The 18,778-nt window shown below is 49.2% G+C and overlaps 1 protein-coding gene across 4 annotated transcripts; it reads left to right on the top strand.

Moving 5' to 3' along the window:
- Positions 1-3,585: 3,585 nt before the first annotated feature.
- Positions 3,586-14,663, top strand: ADPGK (ADP dependent glucokinase; the record flags this gene model as incomplete). Of its 4 annotated transcripts, none has more annotated exons than XM_080626363.1 (7): positions 3,586-3,800; positions 7,270-7,495; positions 8,491-8,553; positions 9,074-9,194; positions 10,918-11,114; positions 11,904-12,002; positions 12,965-14,663. In XM_080626363.1, 7 exons carry the CDS (start codon positions 3,586-3,588, stop codon positions 13,511-13,513), a joined length of 1,470 nt encoding a protein of 489 aa, XP_080482489.1. In that variant the 3' UTR covers positions 13,514-14,663. The 4 variants fall into 4 exon arrangements, with proteins under 4 accessions (XP_080482489.1, XP_080482488.1, XP_080482490.1 ...); XM_080626362.1 differs by having other exon boundaries at positions 12,962-14,663; XM_080626364.1 differs by lacking the exon at positions 3,586-3,800 and adding an exon at positions 4,485-4,531 and having other exon boundaries at positions 12,962-14,663.
- Positions 14,664-18,778: the final 4,115 nt, after the last annotated feature.

The raw sequence follows: 18,778 nt of genomic DNA, 5'->3' as shown, positions 1-18,778 counted from the left end.
GTGTTGGAGGGACAAGAGCTAACAGGACTGTGAAGCATCTGTAATGCAGATCCTACCCCAAGTACTGCCTAATGTTTATTAGCTACAGCTAAAGATTCCATCCCAGCACTGCAGACACGCACAGCCAACCCCAGAAACAATTCATAGCTGGAGAAAACCCCTCCCCTTCCCACCCTGGGCACAGGCCTCTACCCTTTAAGCTGGACAAAGTAGCCTGAAGGGAATGAGCTCATTTGCATATGTAAATTCAGCTTACCAAGGAGTAAAGACAATTGCTTCAAGCTTATGAGTTCCAACTGAGAAAAACAAGTCTTGATAGCTCCTTTGGGAACTGGAAGCTTTGGCTTCTACCCCTCCCCTTGCCCATATATTCATCCCCTTTCCTCTTGCTTCCTGCCTAACCAGCTCCTGGCAAGACCCTGTTCCTCAAACCAGAGCCTGTGGTCAGAAAAACAAGCTCAGGGAGGTCATTAAAAAGCTCCCACACAAACTGTTAGCTCCACATCTGTTAGCTCCAAGTGGCTGCTGAGAGCATGTGCCATGCGAGCAACTCTCCATAGCTGATTTTCAAACAAGCTGGAAACATCTCTCTTGTCTGCCTCCTGCAGACAAAGTCTTTTTTCCCTTTTTTTCTTTTTTGCTGAAGGGAACAAGCTCCATTTCCAATAACTGAAGACTGATTAAACCCACTGTGCCCCCCCAGTCACAAGCAGCTCATACCATGAAACAGTGTCAAGAAAAGGATTTCTTATACAAAAGGCTTCATATAACCAGGGAGAAGAAACAAAGGAAAACTGTTGACATCTAAGTTTTGATTTAACTCTTTGCATTCTAAACCCCATTAACTCTTAGTTTTCTCTTGCTATGCTTTTAATAAAAATATTCCTGCAAAACCTCTTGAAACCAGCGTGCTGTATCTTTGAAATGACACACAGCACTGAACCGGAAGTAAGCAGCTTGCTACTTCCACAATTAAACAGGTATTTAATTAATACCTTTTACCCAGCCCATGTGAACTCCTGTGAATCCAAGAGCCCACTGTCCGTTTCTGTTACCTCTAAGTGAAATTAGTGGGGCCCTGGGTGGCTCAGATGAAGGAAATAAGGAGCTCAATTCCAGTTCTAAGCTGACACTTTTACCTCTAATTCAGCTGTCTGAGGCAAACCTAGATCTACATCAGCTTAAAACAAATGTCAACTGAGAAACTGCTGTTTAGCTCTTTAACCAAACATGGTCTCTGAGGAAACCTCTTTTCTCTTTTTCCAACCTTTTATTTCTGTTGGCTCATAAATCTTTCAATTACCCTCGCAGTCCCATTCAAGTCCTCTGACAGAACTGCGCATGCAGATTGAACACCAGCAGTTTATGGAGAGCAAACAGCAGTTGTTCCTCCTGAGCAGCTTCGATTTTGTTGATGTGGAAACTCTACCTGTCCTGGCAGGAAAAAGGACAACTTCAGTCCTCAGCACAACAATGCAGAACACTGAATTAGCATCAGGTGAAAAACTAATCACCCCAAAATGGAATCATGGCTTAATTCCCCAAAGCACTGCTGTATTAGCTAGGTTATCTGCTTGCAGCCTAACCTTCTGATGACATGGTACTAATAATGGGGTCCCCGAGCTGCGACGGCACTATGTGTCGTGGCTGCCTTATGGGCATGTCTGATTATGATGTTCTGTGACAAGGCTATAAATACACCCATTCCCACAGGTGCAGACCTGATTGCAGTGAGCAGCGAGGGGCTCTGGCAGGTATTTGCTCTGTTCTCACCCAGCGTAGCATTGCCTGCTTGAACGGGAGGGCTGTTTATAACTGCGCGAGCCTCACAGGCCTATCCCCAGGGGAGCTGGAGCACAGAAGCGAGCGAGGTTTCATAATCACATACACATCAAACGTTAGCAGGAAAAGTGCCGAAGGGAAAGAAAGAGTAAATTTGTTCAAATGAAAAAGCCTACTGACAAAACTCAAAGACCACCTGAGCAAAGGAAAAAGGGGATTACATCTTAACAGACCAACTCTGGTGGGCTGACTGTAGGTCTGAAAGGAGATTAAGAGAATCGCTCCTTTACAGGGCACTTCAGCACAGAGTTATTTAGGAGAACGGAGTGTTTGAGGATTTCCTGAAGAACAGGGAAGGTGGCTAGGCCTCTACTTTGTTTTAAAGGATTCTGTTCTTACAGATCATCATATTATCACAACGCTTTAGGCTCATAAAACCAGTCCGTGCACCTATAAAAACTATCCACTGCCAGTGAGGAGGGTTCTTCTCCCTCTCTCCTTCCCCAGCAATTCCAGCACCCATCTGGCCTGTCTGTCCTGCTCGCTCTGCACCCTCAGTCCTTCCTTGCCCTGAGGGGCAACTTCACACAACAGAAAAATCATAATTAAATGAGGCAGTCCTCTTTGGTAAGGACCAGTAAGAGAGAACCTGATGGGCAGCCTGAGGGCCAGACATGAGTCCGTAACAGCTGCTGTACATCACCCGTTGACTGAATACTAATCCCTGCATCCTAGAAAGAAAAACATCCACAAAAAGCCTTCTGCCAACCCATCTCCTTTAGTGTTTGTTTTGTCAGAGTCAAAGGAGATGACAATCACTCACAACACAGCACTGCATGAGGAAATTATCAGCTGCCTCAGCCAACGCACTGTGGTGCGCAGTTGTCAAACTCTTGCAGATCCTGTCAGAAGTCTTGAGCGAATGTTTCTATTACTCCTAAAGAAGCCCAGAAAACCTCCTTTTGATTAAAAAGGGAAACCTCCCTTTCAACTTGCTACACCACCTCTGCAATGGGCTGGAAAGGCAGCAAAGGGTGCGTTCTCCTGCTGCTGCCTCCACAGCCTACCCACAGCATGGGTAGAGTGCCCATGAAGTTAACCTGGAGAGGGTGTAAGAGAGGCCAAGACCAGAAACTACACTATAAAGGAAGAATATATACTACGGCCAGTGATTAGCTTCAGGTCAGTGCTGGCTTGCTGAACACAAGCTGGTCAGACAGAGGCACTGGTGTGAGACAGGGCAGGGGACAGGCACTGGTCTGCTTGGGGCAGAACGGAAATACAATACACAGACCCACAAAGAGGCTGGCGATAAAGGACAGAAGGGGCACCACAAGGAAGAAGCCAAAAGAGAGGAGGGTGTTGGTACTAGTACAGAGGAGGCTGCAGGCACGATGCCCTAACAGGCTTCCCCTCCGCGCTGCTGGCCCAGTCTGAAAGGCTCTCGGCCCAGCACCGGCTCTCCGCTGCCGGGGGCCCGGTGCCGGGCTCGCCGGGGCTGGTCTGTCCTCAGCAGAGCCTGAGGCACGGCGGTGCCTGCGGCCCCCGCCATTTCCCCTCACGAGGCGCTGGCGCTGCCGCAGCCTCCGACTCCCGCCCGATCCCCGAACGCCGTTCCGCAGGCGGCACCGCCGTTACCCCCGCAAGGTACGCTACTTGCGCAAGGCCCGCCTCCATTCCCGAAGCGGCTCTACAACAGCCGGCGGGGGCGGGGCGCTACGGAGGCGGCGTAAGGAGGCCCCGGCTGGTCACGTCCCTCCTCAGGCGCGGCGGGGCGGGGCGGGGCGAAGCGGGTAGGCCGCGATGTGGCACCGGTCGGTGTGCGTGGGCCTGCTGGCCCTAGCGCTGGGCTACCTGTGCCTGCTGGGCCCCGAGCTGTCCCCACCGGCTCTGCGGCACCTCTCCGCCTCGCTGCTGGGCACGCTGCGCCGCGCCGGCTCGCTCGAGGGCCGCATGGTGTCGGCCTGGCAGGCGGCCATCGTCCGCCCGGCCCGCGGGTGGGCGCGCGTCGCGGTCGGGTAGGTGCGGGCAGCGCGCGGCGGGGCAGGGGGAGAGCGCCCCTGGTGGCGGGGCGGGGAGCGGCGAGTAGGGGAGGGCGCCCCTGTCGGCGGGGCGGGCTGTGGTTCCGTACAGCCCTGTGTGTGTGTGTGTATATGCGGGGTCTGAGGGAGCACAGACTAGCAGTAAGTAGGTGTGAGGGACAAGTGTGTAACGCCTTTGTAAGAGGGGAGAGCTAATGGAGCCAAGGCGCAAAGGAGGGAAGGGAGAGGAGAAGGTGGTGGATGCCCCTATCCTCATCTTAGGCTGGGAGGAGGATGAGGGGAAGTTAAGGAATATCCCATTGACCTTAAATGCTTGCTTTAAGCCTGACCGTTACATACAGCGCTTGACTCACTGTCTCTTAAACATAAGGCCATGATATGTTGGCTTTGACCCGAAGATTGGGCCTTCAGGTGTTGGAAGAAGTGGCTGCGCCTCGATGGCGGTGTGGCTGCAGAGCTTTGGTTGGAGTCTGTCCTGTGTCATGGCCAATGCAGGACAAGGCCGGTTTTGCAGAGCTCCGTGTAGTCCTGTTTGCTGCAGCTTCACTGGAAAAGACCTGAGGACCTTCATTTTAATCCTTGTTTTCTTTGTTGGTTTGAAGTGGTCGAACACGTGTGTGATTTATGCGCACAGCCCAAACACTTGGGGCCTTCAGGTTCAGCAGCAAACATGGCTCCTTAGTGGCGTATCTCTGCTGTTAAGGGAGGTAAGTCAAGCATGGAGGGTGTTAGCGGAGCAATAGCAGGGAGAGAGAAGACAGTTGGAAGAGGATTAGAGGTCTCTCACTTAAAGAAGTGTGACTTGGTTGATGCCCTCTTAATGAGTCATTAAACTATCAAATTGCTGGCCTTTTCTTGCAGTGACTTTGGGGTAAAGTGCTGCTTGAGCTCATTCTTTCTTTGGTTTTCTTTTCTCTGCCGGGAGAGGGGATTTTCCTCTCCATAGCGTATGAGGTGATGCACAGTACAGAGGGCTTCCGAGCTGTTACCTCGGGTCCAGAAAGCTTCAGGGGTTTTAATGTCCTTCATTTTGTGTGTTGTGGCCTCGTGTTGTGGCCCAGATCACACATGAAAGGTCACTGACAAGGAGGAATCATAAATGGCTGCGTGTTTCACACCGACACATCAGCAGGTGCTGGCATCGGGGGTGCCTGGGGGTATAGATGCAGTTGGAGATCCTGTGAAACTTCTACAGATCTTTTGGATCCCTGTTGGGGAAGCACAGGGCACAGGAGCAGAAACTGCATTGGACAGCACTTCTGGAAGATGCTTTAGTAGCTGCTGGTATTGTCTCAGGCAATCCCCGCACAAAGCCAGGCTGGGGGAGACCGGATGGAGCAGCCTGGGGAGAGGACTTGGGGTGTTGGGTGAGGAGCAGCTCCCCATGACCCAGCTTCAGTGTGCGCTTGAGCCCAGAACCCCCCCGTGTGCTGGGCTGCACCCCCAGAGCGTGAGCAGCAGCTCAGGGAGGGGATCCTGCCCCTCTGCTGTGCTCTGGGGAGACCCCCCCTGCAGCCCTGATCCAGCTCTGGGGCAGCAGCACAAGAGGGACGTGGAGCTGCTGGAGCGAGGCCAGAGGAGGCCATGGAGATGCTGCGAGGGCTGGAGCAGCTCTGCTCTGGAGCCAGGCTGAGAGAGCTGGGCTGGGGCAGCCTGGACAAGAGAAGGCTCCTGAAGGGGAGACCTGAGAGCAGCTCCAGTGCCTAAAGGGGCTGCAGGAAACCTGGAGAGGGGCTTGGGACAAGGGCCTGTAGGGACAGGCCAAGGGGAATGGCTTTAACCTGCCAGAGGGGAGACTGAGCTGAGCTCTTAGGCAGAAGCTCTTCCCTGGGAGGGTGCTGAGGCGCTGGCCCAGGGTGCCCAGAGAAGCTGTGGCTGCCCCATCCCTGGCAGTGTTCAAGGCCAGGTTGGACACAGGGGCTTGGAGCAAGCTGCTCTAGTGGAAGGTGTCCCTGCCTGTGGCAGGGGTTGGAACTGGATGAGCTTTGAGGTCCCTTCAACCCAAACCACTCTGTGGTTCTATAATACTGGTATCTCTCTGAAACCAAGGAGTAGAAACAAGGGCAAGTGTTCATAAACTTTTTTCTGAGGAGCTTGGTTCCAGCCCAGAAACTTCCTGCTTCTCTGGTCTGAACCAGACTGTGTTTAAATTGATGTAATTGATAAGAACTGGGCACTGGAAGATTGGAGCCACAGGTTAGGCTTTAGGTAAAGCACAGATCTGCTGAAATAGTTCTTCTTGCTCGCTAAGTGCTGCAGGACTGCTTTCCTGCCTGCACGGTTTGGAGGAAGGTGCCATGCTGTGTATGGAAATTCAGGATGCTCCTTTGGAAATGGCACTTTTCAGATGTTTAACTGACACACAGCTCTCTTGACCTGTTATAAGCAGAACCAGCCTATGTGAGGGGTATTTGTACAGGGGGGCTTTGCTTATTGTCCAGAGCAGTTGAAACTCAGGAGGCTGATCTATTAGACTTAAGTCCTTTCAAGCTTTGTTTTGAACAGTTTGGAGTTGCATGTACATTTTAAACCCCAAATTTGCGACATTTTAAAAGCTTCTTTAACAATTAAACCCACTATTCTTGTTCTGAGCAAGCCTAAGGCAGCAAATGAAGTACAGTGCATACTGTCACACACGCACCCACCTCTGGACCACAGGGCTTGTTTGAACTCAGCAGGATGTTAGAGACCCTTCTGTCCTTCGTGGTGCTGCAGCATAACAAAACCACGTCAAAAGGAGAATGCTTTAGTAGAGAGGTTCAGGAAATTCGCATGCCCTTGTGGGCTTGTGTCCTGGGTTCAGCAGCAGCAGTCACTTTTTCTCCTTCTCAGTAGCTGGTGCTGCGCTGTGATTTTGACTTTCTGCCTGGGTACAGTACTGATAACACCGATGTTTTCAGTTGCTGGTCAGAATGTTTACTCTGACCAAGGACTTTGTGAGTCTCATGCTCTGCCAGGGAGGAGGGGAAGCGGGGAGAAAGCAGAGACAGGACACCTGACCCAAACTCGCCAAAGAGGTATTCCAACTGGGAGTTACACAGAAGGGCACATGCTGCTCAGTCGGGCTCATTTTCAGCGGGTGGTATTGTATTCTCTTCCCTTGTTATTTCCCTTATCATTATTATTATTGGTGGTCACAGCAGTGGTTTGTGTTATACCTTAGTTACTGGACTGTTTTTATCTCAACCTGTGGGAGTTACATTCTTTTGATTCTCCTCCCCATCCCTGCAGGAGAGGCCGGGGGGGGGAGTAGAAACTGCGTGGCTGACTTGCCGACTGGCTTAAAGCACGACAGCTTGTTTTCCATGTGGTTGGTTGGTTTGCCCCTCAGGGCGAGGGCTGCCAACAGCAAACACTGCTGGCTGGGGAGTGCTCTCCTTGTACCCCCTCCCAAGTGCCCAGGGGTGGGTGCAGTTTGCCCAGGCTGTGTTTTCCTTTCTTGCAGCGTCAATGCCTGCGTGGACGTGGTCCTGTCCGGTGTGAAGCTGTTGGAGGCGCTCGGTGTGGAGCCCGGCAATGGGAAGAATCACGCGGTGCTGAGCTCCCGGCGGGACCTGGGAGAGGCGTTTGCTCACTTCATGGACAAGGGGGCGGCTGCCGAGCGCTTCTTCAGCGACGCCGAGTCCTTCCACCACATCGCCCGCACAGCCTCCGAGCACCCCGGGGCTCAGGTGCGTCCCACCTGAGGATAAGCTCTGAGAAGCACCTTTGTTCTGTGCCTCGGTGCTGATGCCCGATCTCTGTCTAGCGAGGGTACAAACCATTTAGGAAGGAAACTGATGGTACAGCTTGAGTGTGTTCCTGACTTCCTGCAGACCTCTGCACCCGCTGCAATAGGAGGGGGTTCAATGGTCTATCCGCTGCTTGCTTTCCCCAAACTGAAATGTCAGTCTAAGGTGCTTCTGTAAGAAAGTGATGCGGGAGCCAGTGATGCTGTACAAGGGGCTCTAACATCTTGTCATGATGTGACAGGAAATAGATCCAAGCATTAGGAGCTGCAAAGGCTCCGATCAGCTTCAGCTGTATAACCCAGGATTTCAGTTCTCTCTAGGACCGATGAAAAGCACTAAATACATACTTTTTGAAGTCTCCCTTCCCAAAAGCAAAGCTTTGTTGCTCTAATTTATGCTGGGTCTACTGAATCCAGCCTGATCCCTCGCTTGGTGTTAGCTACTTTCTACAGACTGCTTAAATGCCACTTTCTGTGCAGTTCAGCATCTGGAAAGTTCACATTCTGGAAATGAGGAAGAGCTCTAAATGCCTTTTAATGGTCAAGACTCTCCTTGTTTCTCCCCACACTTGCTACACTGCCTTTCTGGAATTGCCTGATTATTAGCTGTAGCCTTCTATAGCCTGTTTCCTGTCACCTCCGAGTGCATGTGATCCTCATGACAATCTGTATTCCTTGCTTTCAAAGCTCACACCGGAGTTTTGTCACTGGAAAGTTTGACCTTTCTTACCTGAGGAAACTCCGTGTGGGCCCAGGCACCTTGACCTCCAACTGCTGCAGTTTTTAAATGCTTGCTAAAATCCCACCTTTGGTTGTTTGGCCTTCAGTCCCAATGAGCTTTGTTGTGTAATGCCAAAATCTCTATACCAAGAACTAAGCATGTCTAAAGCTATCAAAGCGAGGGAGTGCCCAAACCTGCCCCTCTTTGTTTTACAGCTGTATGTAGGAGGAAACGCTGCTCTCATCGGTCAGAAGCTTGCAACAAATCCAGACCTGAAGGTACTCAAAACTGTCACGCTGTTTGCTTGTCTGTAATGAGGCTCCCATTGCTTCCCTGTAGACTTGAGGGGTGCAGGGACAGGCCAAGGGGAATGGCTTTAACCTGCCAGAGGGGAGACTGAGATGAGCTCTTAGGCAGAAGCTCTTCCCTGTGAGGGTGCTGAGGCGCTGGCCCAGGGTGCCCAGAGAAGCTGTGGCTGCCCCATCCCTTGCAGTGTTCAAGGCCAGGTTGGACACAGGGGCTTGGAGCAAGCTGCTCCAGTGGAAGGGGTCCCTGCCCGTGGCAGAGGGTTGGAACTGGATGAGCTTTAAGGTCCCTGCCAACCCAAACCAGGCTGGGATCCCCTGATTCCATGTTGCCGTTATTTCTTAGGTTGGTCCAAGTTGAAAAGCATAGCTATTTTTTTTTTAATTAAATTATTACTATTTTAAATCACTTGTCCAGGTGATGCTTAAATGCACTGCAGTGGTGGCAAGGGACATGGCAGGGAAACCTGCATTGAGTGTTCTTGTTTTCTAGATCCTCCTCTGTGGCCCAGTTGGTCCTAAACTCCATGAACTACTTGATGACAACGTGGTTGTGCCACCTGAGTCCATGCAGGAAAGAGATGAATTCCATCTTATCTTGGAATATCAAGCAGGTACTTTGCCAAAGGCTGAACGTTAGGTTAGATCGGAACCCCAGGCATCACTAAGATATTCCTGGCTGTGAAGCTGTTGGGGTTTGAATCACTTAATTCCAGGACCATGTGCAGACATCTAAAAGTCTTTAGAAACCTTCTCCCTTTGCATTATGGTGAAGGTAAGGACAGACTCACACTGCTGCCTTGACATCTCTTTGGTTCTGTACACTGTAACCTAAAGAAACCAAGTGGATTTTGATCTTGTTGCAGTGCATAGCCTACGCAACCTGATGGGTATCATTCTCAAGCTGTATGAACACTACAACAGTCCAGTAGTGTTCTCTGAAAACAGAAAGGTACCATTTAACCACATGCAGGTGAAATTCAGGGGAGCCCTAATGTAATGGTTAAACCAGATCTGAGTGTATTTTCTTGCTGTTCTGAATGGTTTCACTGGTTCTGTCTCAAAATACAGCTTGAGGAAGACTTCCGTTGGTGTGACAGAAGAGGGAGTATTTGGCAAGGAGGGAAGGCAAAAGAACCATCTGAATTAAACTTGTTTAGCAGCAAAACTAAGCTGGAGCAGCACCCACTCTGGCTGAAACAAGGTTCCTATAACTGACAAGTACTGTAGCTCAGTAGCCAATGGAGAATACACTGATCTTTAAGTAAGTCTTAGTGGTCTTGCTCCTGGTTAGATGACACATTAGTATATGATGCCTCCTTTACTCAGCATCTTTGTTCTCATGGGAGGACTGCTCTCCTGAGACTCTGTGCATCTACGTCCTTGAGAAAACTTTGTCCCAAGACTCTGCTTTAAGAGTAAACAGCACAGATGGCTGTTCATGCTGGGTTAGTGGCTTTTCCACAAATGCTGGTCATATTCTCCGTAGTATAACCTGTACACAGCCTGGGAGAGTGATTGAAGAAGTACACAGGCTGGATCTGAGGTAGAGATTCCACCTACAACAGCCTCAAAAATGCTTGTGCCTCAGGAGCTTTCTGTTCCAGCTGCATTTATTTATTCCCTTACATTTCTTTCTGACCAGTTATCACGACTGGCACAAGGAACTGCCTGAACAGAAACACATGAACAGATGGGGAGAGCTGGCAGAGGGCTGCCCAGTTGGACCATGGCTTGTGTAATCTGTATCCTCTGGAGGCTCGCTGTCTTCTCATGGTTCAGTGTCTCAGAGATGGAGCCCATTTAATCTATGACCTTACCCAGGAATAAAACGGTTTACACACACGGCACTGATGCAGCTCTCTTCTGCACATCATTTCTGGGAGCTGCGCAGCTGAGTACAGGGAGAGCTGTGAGAGTTTCCAGGGTGTACCTTCATGAGACAGCTCGAGACGAGCCAGCGCAGGGTGGCTGCCAAAGGGGGAAGGTCCCCCCTCCCTCTGCACATCCTGCACACTCCAACAGTTTGGCTTGAGCTGGCTATGACACTCACCTAATCTCATGCTAAACTGATTAAAACATCACAAAGCTTGCAAAACCAACCAAGTATTGAATTTTCCTTCTGATCCAAAAAGCATCTAAATGAGGCAGAGGGAGTGAGTGAAGAGAATGAATGAAGACAAGAGGAAGATTTCTCCTATGGCCGGCCATATGAGCACAGTCATGTTGTGTAATCATGCCTTTGGGTTCCAGCAGGATACCCCAAAACTATCTCCAGATGCATGGTTTGATTCGCTTCTCTTCTGAGTTAACCTGCTCCTGTTTGTTTCACACCAGGTGAAGAGTGGGGACGAGTGAGAGCACCCAATGCCAACCGCTTCATCTTCTCCCACGACCTATCAAATGGTGCCTTAAACATGCTGGAAGTGTTTGTGTCCAGCCTGGATGAATTTCAGCCAGATCTGGTGGTGCTCTCAGGACTCCACATGATGGAAGGCCAGAGCAAGGAGATGCGGCAGAGGCGACTTATGGAGGTGAGATGCTCTGATACCAGTGTCTCCTTAACTTCCAGGCCGGGAAGTGCCCCATGGCAAAGTCTTGCTTTCCCAGGTTGGAACTTGCAAGCCGGCTGTGTCTACAGATCTGCCACAAACCTTTTCAGTGTTGCATGCTAAAAGAAGGATGTGAACTATCAGAATGGCAAAAGCCTAATCCTGTAACACTGATGGTTCTTAGATTCAGTGAGCTGCCTAGGGAATAAAAGGTATGGTCTGGTTCTCTGGCTGGAGCATGTTGACGTACTTACTGGTGGCTAAATTACATTGTGGTTCCTATCCCAGATACTAAGATGATCAAGGTTCTAATTAAGATTTGCATTCTTTAAGCTGCATCTGTGTTAGATAATCCAAGAGGCAGCTTTCTCATCTGAGCCCAGAGGAGCTACACGTTTCCTTCTGCCTTACAGCTCGTTGCCTCTCTTACAGCCCAGTGCCCTTGATGCCATGCACCAGCATTATTCTTTCTCTCTGTTCTAGGATCAGCTGCTCCAGATTTGTGAGGCTTTTGAATTAGTCCATTAGGAGCTGAGCTGGGTGCAGGTCAGGGTTAGGCACAGTCTTTCTGCTCTGGGATGCTGACAACTAGAAGCTGTTTTTATTTCTCCCCCTCAGTACATTCTTGTCAGACATGGCATTTGGAATTGTGTTGAAATCCACACACAAGAGGATTCAAGGATGTGTATTTCTGAGGCAAAGCCCCTTTGTTCCGTTTATGCATGAATTTGTATTTTAGGGTCATTGTTTTTATTTCCCTGTGTGCTGTAGGCTGTGGCCTCCATCTCTGACATCCCCACTGACATCCCCATACACCTGGAGCTGGCCAGTATGACCGACCAAGATTTTATGAGCAACATAATGCATCAGGTAAGGAAAATGAAAGGGCGTGCTCTTTTCATCAGTTTCCTTTTCTTCAATGTCAAAATGCACAAACTGGTATGCAAGTATAGAAATGAAAACTTAAAATTAGGGCTGCTCATTTAAGGCAAGTGCAGCACATGGGTTTAATGTCTGCTGTGGCATTCTGAATGCTTCTCTTTTCTTGATTGAACTTACCAGAGTTGCCCAGAGAAGCTGTGGCTGCCCCATCCCTGGCAGTGTTCAAGGCCAGGTTGGACACAGGGGCTTGGAGCAAGCTGCTCCAGTGGAAGGTGTCCCTGCCCGTGGCAGGGGGTTGGAACTGGATGAGCTTTAAGGTCCCTTCGACCCAAACCAGTGTGGGATTCTATGATTCAGTATTCAGCAGAAACAGGCACAACACACCTGGGCTCTGCTCTCTGCTCTTTCTCAGGCTATTTTGCAGTCACAGTGAGAAGGTGACCCAGGAGCAGCACTAGCAACTCCACAGATACAATTACCTTTGGCTGGTTTAGATCCAGCAGGCTTGCAGCTGTCCAGAAGAAACCAGGGTCTGAATTCGAGCTGACTTGATAATACTTAAAACCCCCTCAATTCCTCTGCAGGATTTCTTTCCTGCAGGTCCTGCTGGGTCTTGTTTAGTTTGACACACTCTAATCTCAGTGTTAGGAGTGTTTCATGTGGATTTGATGTTTTGTTACTTTTTGCTGTCAAAGGGCACAAAATGAGCATGCCCCCTTGCTGTGAAAGGTTTCCTTGGCTAAGTCATTCTTGCACATTGTGACAGGGGCAGCTTGTGCAGTGGTTGTGGCCTGCATCTCTCCAGGACACAAGGTGCTCCTTTCTGCTGGGCACACTGGTGACAGAGCCAGTGATGGGGTACTGTTAAAAACAACACCCTGAAGGGAGAGGGCCAGGGTCTGATTGTCCCTCCGGAGGAAGAACTGTTGTTTCTGTATTTCTGTTAGCAGGTCTTTCCCCTGGTGAACTCCATTGGGCTGAATGAACAGGAGCTGCTGTTCCTCACACAGGCTGCCTCTGGTCCTCACGCCTCCCTCACTTCCTGGAGCGGCATTCCTGATGTGGGTATTGTCAGCGACATCCTCTTCTGGATCCTGAAGGAGCACGGGAAGACCACGGAGCGGGCCTCTGATCTCACACGGATCCACTTCCACACCCTGGCCTACCACATCCTTGTCACTGTGGATGGGTACTGGGGCAACCAGGCTGCTGCTGTGGCTGCTGGAGCTCGAGCAGCGGGGACTCAAGCCTGTGCCACCGAAACCATCGACACCACCAAAGTCTTTCTTAAAGCTCCTATGGAGTTTGTGACCTCCCAGATAGAGGCACCTTCCAAAATCTCTATAAATCCAGATGAGCCAGTGGTGCATTGGCACCGAGAAGGCATCTCCTTCCATTTCACTCCTGTTTTGGTGTGTAAAGATCCTGTTCGGACCGTGGGGCTTGGGGATGCTATTTCAGCTGAAGGACTGCTGTATTCGGAAGCATATCCTCAATAGAAAACTAAGACCCTCCTTTTTCTCCAGTACTGTACTGTGTCTGAGGAACCGTGGATTAGGATTTCAGGCAGTGGTGGTATAGGAACAGAATCAGGTTGTGGTGGGTTTTCTGGATATAACTGAGAAAAGAGCCAAAGAACAATTCCAGGTATAAACTGTCCAGCACATTCCAGTCACTGACAGTGACTTGAACGTTTCATGTTTAGGTGCAAATGTTTTGGTATTTAATGTGAAAATGGGCTTTGCTTTGTCTTAAGCACATGGGGAGGGAAATGAGTATTGAAATCCCTGTTTGGAACTCCAAATGGCTCCTGTTCTGTTAGTGCTGGAAAATAGAGCAGCCAGGAAGAGTTCCTGGTGCAGATCCCAGGGAGAACGCTGTCTTCCCTCTGCTAAGCTAAAAATAAAAGGCTCTTGCATTATCTCCTCCCAGCACCTTGCTGGTGGCAGGAGCAAACCTTCCGCTTGCTTGGTGTGAGGATGGAAGCTTTTGCCTTTCAGCCTCAGTGTCCCCAGCCTTGGGGAGAGCCAGAGTCCCCAAATGTGACACATGTTGCACAAATCCTTAAATGCACCCACAAAACCTGGCTCAAGGCTGCCTAGATTTACCCTGGGTATCTGTTGTCTCTGTACTAAAGGTATCCAGCTGAGCCCTAGCAGCCTGTGCTTAGTTTTTGGGGGAAGCTAGAAGTGATCAGGGTTGCTATTGGAGGAGACAGCTTTATTTGCTTGCCGGGTAAACTAAAAAGCAATAGCTGTGGTTGCTGTGCGCTGAATCCCTTCTTTGCTAACAGTGGGTGCTTAGATCTGGTATTTTGGAGAACTGTGGACTGCTGGAGACTAAGGTTTTGTTGTTGCTTGAGAATGGTTGTGCAGTTTTCTTCAGTTTCCCTGCCCTCCATTCCAGTGTTAATATACTGGGGAAGCTGGAGGCACAAAAGCCGCAACAGCATTTTCCAGGTAAGACTGAAGGCGAGGAAGGCTTTGTTTTAGGGTTTGGTGGTTTTTTTCCTCTTTGACTGGGTCCCTGAGAGTTTCTTTTCTCTGGACAGCCTTTGGCATTAAACAAGTACAACCATGTGTCCTTGTTCAGTACTTTCTGCATATTGTTTTCCTGTCTCCTTTCCTCCTCTCCCTGACTCTTTCCAGCCACGTGCTGTGGCTTGCACAGCACCAGCATGTGTTTGTCTCTTTCCAGCATGGTTCCAGCAGGCACTTCAAGTGTGTTTGCATAGCTATCATACATGTTTTCTCAGTATAACTGGATGAAGTGCAATCAACATGTCTACACAAGCGTGGGCCCTGTCAGAATTTGTAGGAGGTCGCTTGAGGTCAGTCTTAGCATCTGAATAGAGGAGGGAGAGTCCATCGTGCTTAGGCTGGAGGGATCCGTTTCATTATATGTCCTATTGCTGTCAGTGATGTTCTCCTGTTGGAAGATGCCATTGTGAATGCTCTGTAAGGATAAAAATTGACAGCTTTTGTAAGTTGTACTGACTTAGCACACAGTGCTGCCTGTCACCGTGTGCTTAACTGCTGCTGTCCCTCTGAGCAAAGTCTTCTGTGTTGTACCAGATGAGAAGTACAGTCAGTGCAGTGTTTTCCTGCAGCTTATCCCATCTTCTGTTGCATCTCAGTGTGTTATCTCAGTGCAGGATCTTCCTAAGACTGGAAGTATTTCTATCCACAGTAGTTTTTTATGCTCATTGATAAACTGTAGCACTGTTCTGCTTTAGCCTTCCTACAGCAACAGTCAGCTCTTCTCCTTTGAGCTCTGTAAAGGCCCAAGGCAATTTGCAGGGTTATTTGGCCACCTTTGAGTGTAGCCTTCTGGTCACCACCCGCATCCTGCCAGCTGGAGAAGGGACCTGTGTTTATGCTGGGTCCCACCTTCCTGATGCTGAGCCAGGCTGGGGGGAGTCTTGAGTTGGAAATAAAACCAAACACACACAAGCTGTCACCAGCAACAGCCCTGCTGCTGTATTTCACTTCTCCCTTCCAAAACCAGTGGATTGAACTGGTGTTGACTTACGGCCATTTAAAATCACATAACTCCACTAACAGAACTTGTCCAAGAGTAAGTTCTGCTTGTGTTCAACAGGAGGGTTGCAGGCTTGTAACCCTTACTTTGAAGGAAGAATTGCTATAAACAAGTCTGAAGAAGGCGTTTATTGCTTAAAATTCTCCCAGACCTAGAAGCCGAACTCTCATGATTATTATTACTAACCCTTCCTGCTGCTTCTGCTCTTCCCCACCAGGTAATATTCCTTCTTTGGCCTGTGAATGCCTGGCACCAAGTCACTTCTCAACAGCAGCTTGATTGCTGCCCTGTCTCTGTCTGCTTTGATCAGGCCTTGAGACCTCACCTGCTCCCCAGATTCACTTACCAAGGCTAATTCTTCACAAGCATGGCCTATTAAGGATATACCATTGCTATCCCTGATTTAAGCTTGAAACAATCCATATAGCAACAAAACTGGATGGGATGGCAGGGCCCAGCAGCCTGTCTGTGCTCCACGTTTCACAGCCTGTGAACACAATGCACTTCCCTCTGCCCCCCAGCTGCATTATGGCTTGTGGAGTCTCTTGGAGTCCTCCTGCCCATGTAGCTGCCTTGCACTGCTGCAGTAGTGACAACAAAGCAAAGCTGCTTTGTCTTTATCAGACCTTGCTGAACACCACACGTGGAAATAGCTGCTGGGGGTTGTTTGGTCTGTGTAAGGGGAAAAAGCAGTGAAATTTCCATTGATTGTGGGTTTGTGGTTGCGTATTTTACAATAAAAAAGCCACACCAAGTCACTGGGAGGTGAGAGGTTTCTAAACAAACCTTTCTAATGGATTACAACCCCTCAGAGCTCCCTTCAGCAGGAAGAAACAGAACAGCTGCAGAAGTACCAAAGCTTCAGCCCCAGCCTTGAAGTGATCTCTGCTTTCCCTTGTCTCTATGAAAACTGTTTGTTCTTGTGGGTTACTCATACCTCTAAATCCACAGTGCTGGACAGCTCAAGCCTCAGCTGGCCCTGTACTCCTGGACAGAATGGTTTCCACTGGAAATGTTTATTCCCCACATAGTCTGCTGCAGATGCAGTAGATGAGCTCATTCCTGTGACAGCAAGCTAGCAGCTTGGGTTGGAACTGGAGGAGCTTTAAGGTCCCATCCAACCCAAACCAGTGTGGGATTCTGTGAACTCCACTTACCCTAAAGGTTGTTTAAACCTTTTGCTGGCGGGCTCTTGCAGCTTAGGCGAGCACTGATGCTGTTGTCAAGGAATGAGCAGCCAAACTGTCCCTCTCCGTGCTGAGACTTGGCACTGGCTCCTGGTCCCTGTGCTTGGAGCAGTCTATGCTGAAGCAGTGCTCACAAGTACTGCTGTGACACAACGTGCTGCGTTGCTATTTCTGCTGTAGTGAAACTCATCTGGTTCTGAGTACATTTGGAAGAACCATAGAAAAATGGAAAAAACCTGCATTATGTTTTTATGGCTTTAGCTGCGCTGTTCTTACATCCTGCATTAAGTCAGTATTTGAGTGTGACTGTTTGGTTCAAGCTGTATTAATTGTGCTCTTCTGTAGCGCAGTTAAAAGTTCTGGTAAAAGCTCCCAGTTGAGTCTTAAACCTGTGATCATACCAAAGGCTTATGCTTTAAATAAAATACGTTTATAGACTCATTGGTTAAAACCAGCTAGAACAGACTGCAAACAAAGACTGTCTCATGCTCTTCATCCGAGAACTGGTGAGGTTACTAGAGAGAGAAATGAGAATGGTCAAGGTTGTCTTTGCTCTTTGTTTTTAAAGCTTCAGTGTTAAGGGGCAGAGGAAACCTATTTGCAGCCTATTTTGCTCTCCTCGTGCCTGTCTCTTTCTGCTTCAGCAATACTGAGTTTGATGAAAATCTTCAGTAAAACTTGATCTTAAAGCCAGAAATGACTGTTTGGTGTGTTCAGAGATATCAGATGAAGTTCTCTTGTGTAACAGATGGAGCAGGTTCTTGTGTAACATCTCAGGTGGAGCCTTCGTGCTGACCAGACTGAATCCTCAGGGAGTTACTGATCCAGGCTCCTGGGGGAGGATGTTCTCTCAGCAGAAGGAAGGAGCGCAGGTTGGAAACGGCATGCATGGCCATTACCTTCTGTGCCGGAAGCTCGGGACGGCGTCTGTTCCCAACAGCTTGCTGTCACTTTGAACACTGAGCCTGGCATCAGCCTTTCCTGAGGAGATCTCTCAGCAGCTGAAGAACACAAATGGTGGTGAGGAGGAAGGATCTCATCAAAGTGCAAGTGCAGGAGACAAAAAAATACACCCTGAAAACCTCCCCTATTTGTTTCTCAGGAAAGCTGCTCCTTCGTCAGCACAGCCTGGGTAAAACTGGGTTCAAACCTCACCTGTATCAACACTGATACTTGGGGTTTGGTGCAGTTTGCTTTGAGAGGGCTAAAGCTTTCCATGTAGCGGAACTGTTTCCTACTATATAAAACTCTTGGCAGATGAACTAGTTATAATCCATCTTCTTCTTGTACTGCATTTCTGAGTGGAGCTTATTATTTTAGTCAAGTTTATGTTTCTTATTCAGCACTGAGACTTGTCTGTCTCTGTAGCAGAAACGGAAACCCAGTTCCCAAGGGGGAAGTCTAAACCTTTAACACCTTCCACAAGAACAGGAGGTTGAGTAGGACCCAAGGTCCACCTTGCTCAGTACAGCCTGGCACTGACCACAGCTGGGCAAACCAGATCCTGTACAGGAGCAGGGCAGGATCCTGCTTGTATGATAAAACAGCAGCCTGTTGGCTCGGGGACCTCAAAGCCAGTTTGTCTGGGTTGAGCACCCGCTGCTGGGCAGACAGATCATTGCTCTTGGCTGAAACAAGGCCCAAGTGTTGCTGTCTGAGGGACGTGGAGTTTCTTTTCTGGGAGGCAGTCAAGCTGCAGCCTACCTTGTAAGTGCTGATTTAACCTCTTCGATGATACGCAGCTTTCTAAAAAGGGGAGAAAGCCCTCCTGAAGCAGATGGTTTCTGCCTCCCTAGAAACTAAGCTCATTATTCTTTCCAGTCTTCAAATTTCAATTAGGGGCTGAAAAGAGAAGATGAGAATTATGGCTGATGCCAGAAACAGGTTTTGGAACATAAGGTGTGATTTCCAAACTCCCTAAATGACTGAGTACAGGCCTGCTGAAAAAGCCTTTGCTTAATTCCAGTTGATAGAACTGTTTGGCCTCATTCTCATCATTAGATAACATAAGAAAAGCTCTTTGTAAAGATACCATGA

The sequence above is a fragment of the Psittacula echo genome, assembly GCF_963264785.1.
Source record: "Psittacula echo genome assembly, chromosome: 10".
Taxonomy (NCBI): Eukaryota; Metazoa; Chordata; class Aves; order Psittaciformes; family Psittacidae; genus Psittacula; species Psittacula echo.
This window is presented reverse-complemented; position numbering and strand designations above follow the sequence as displayed.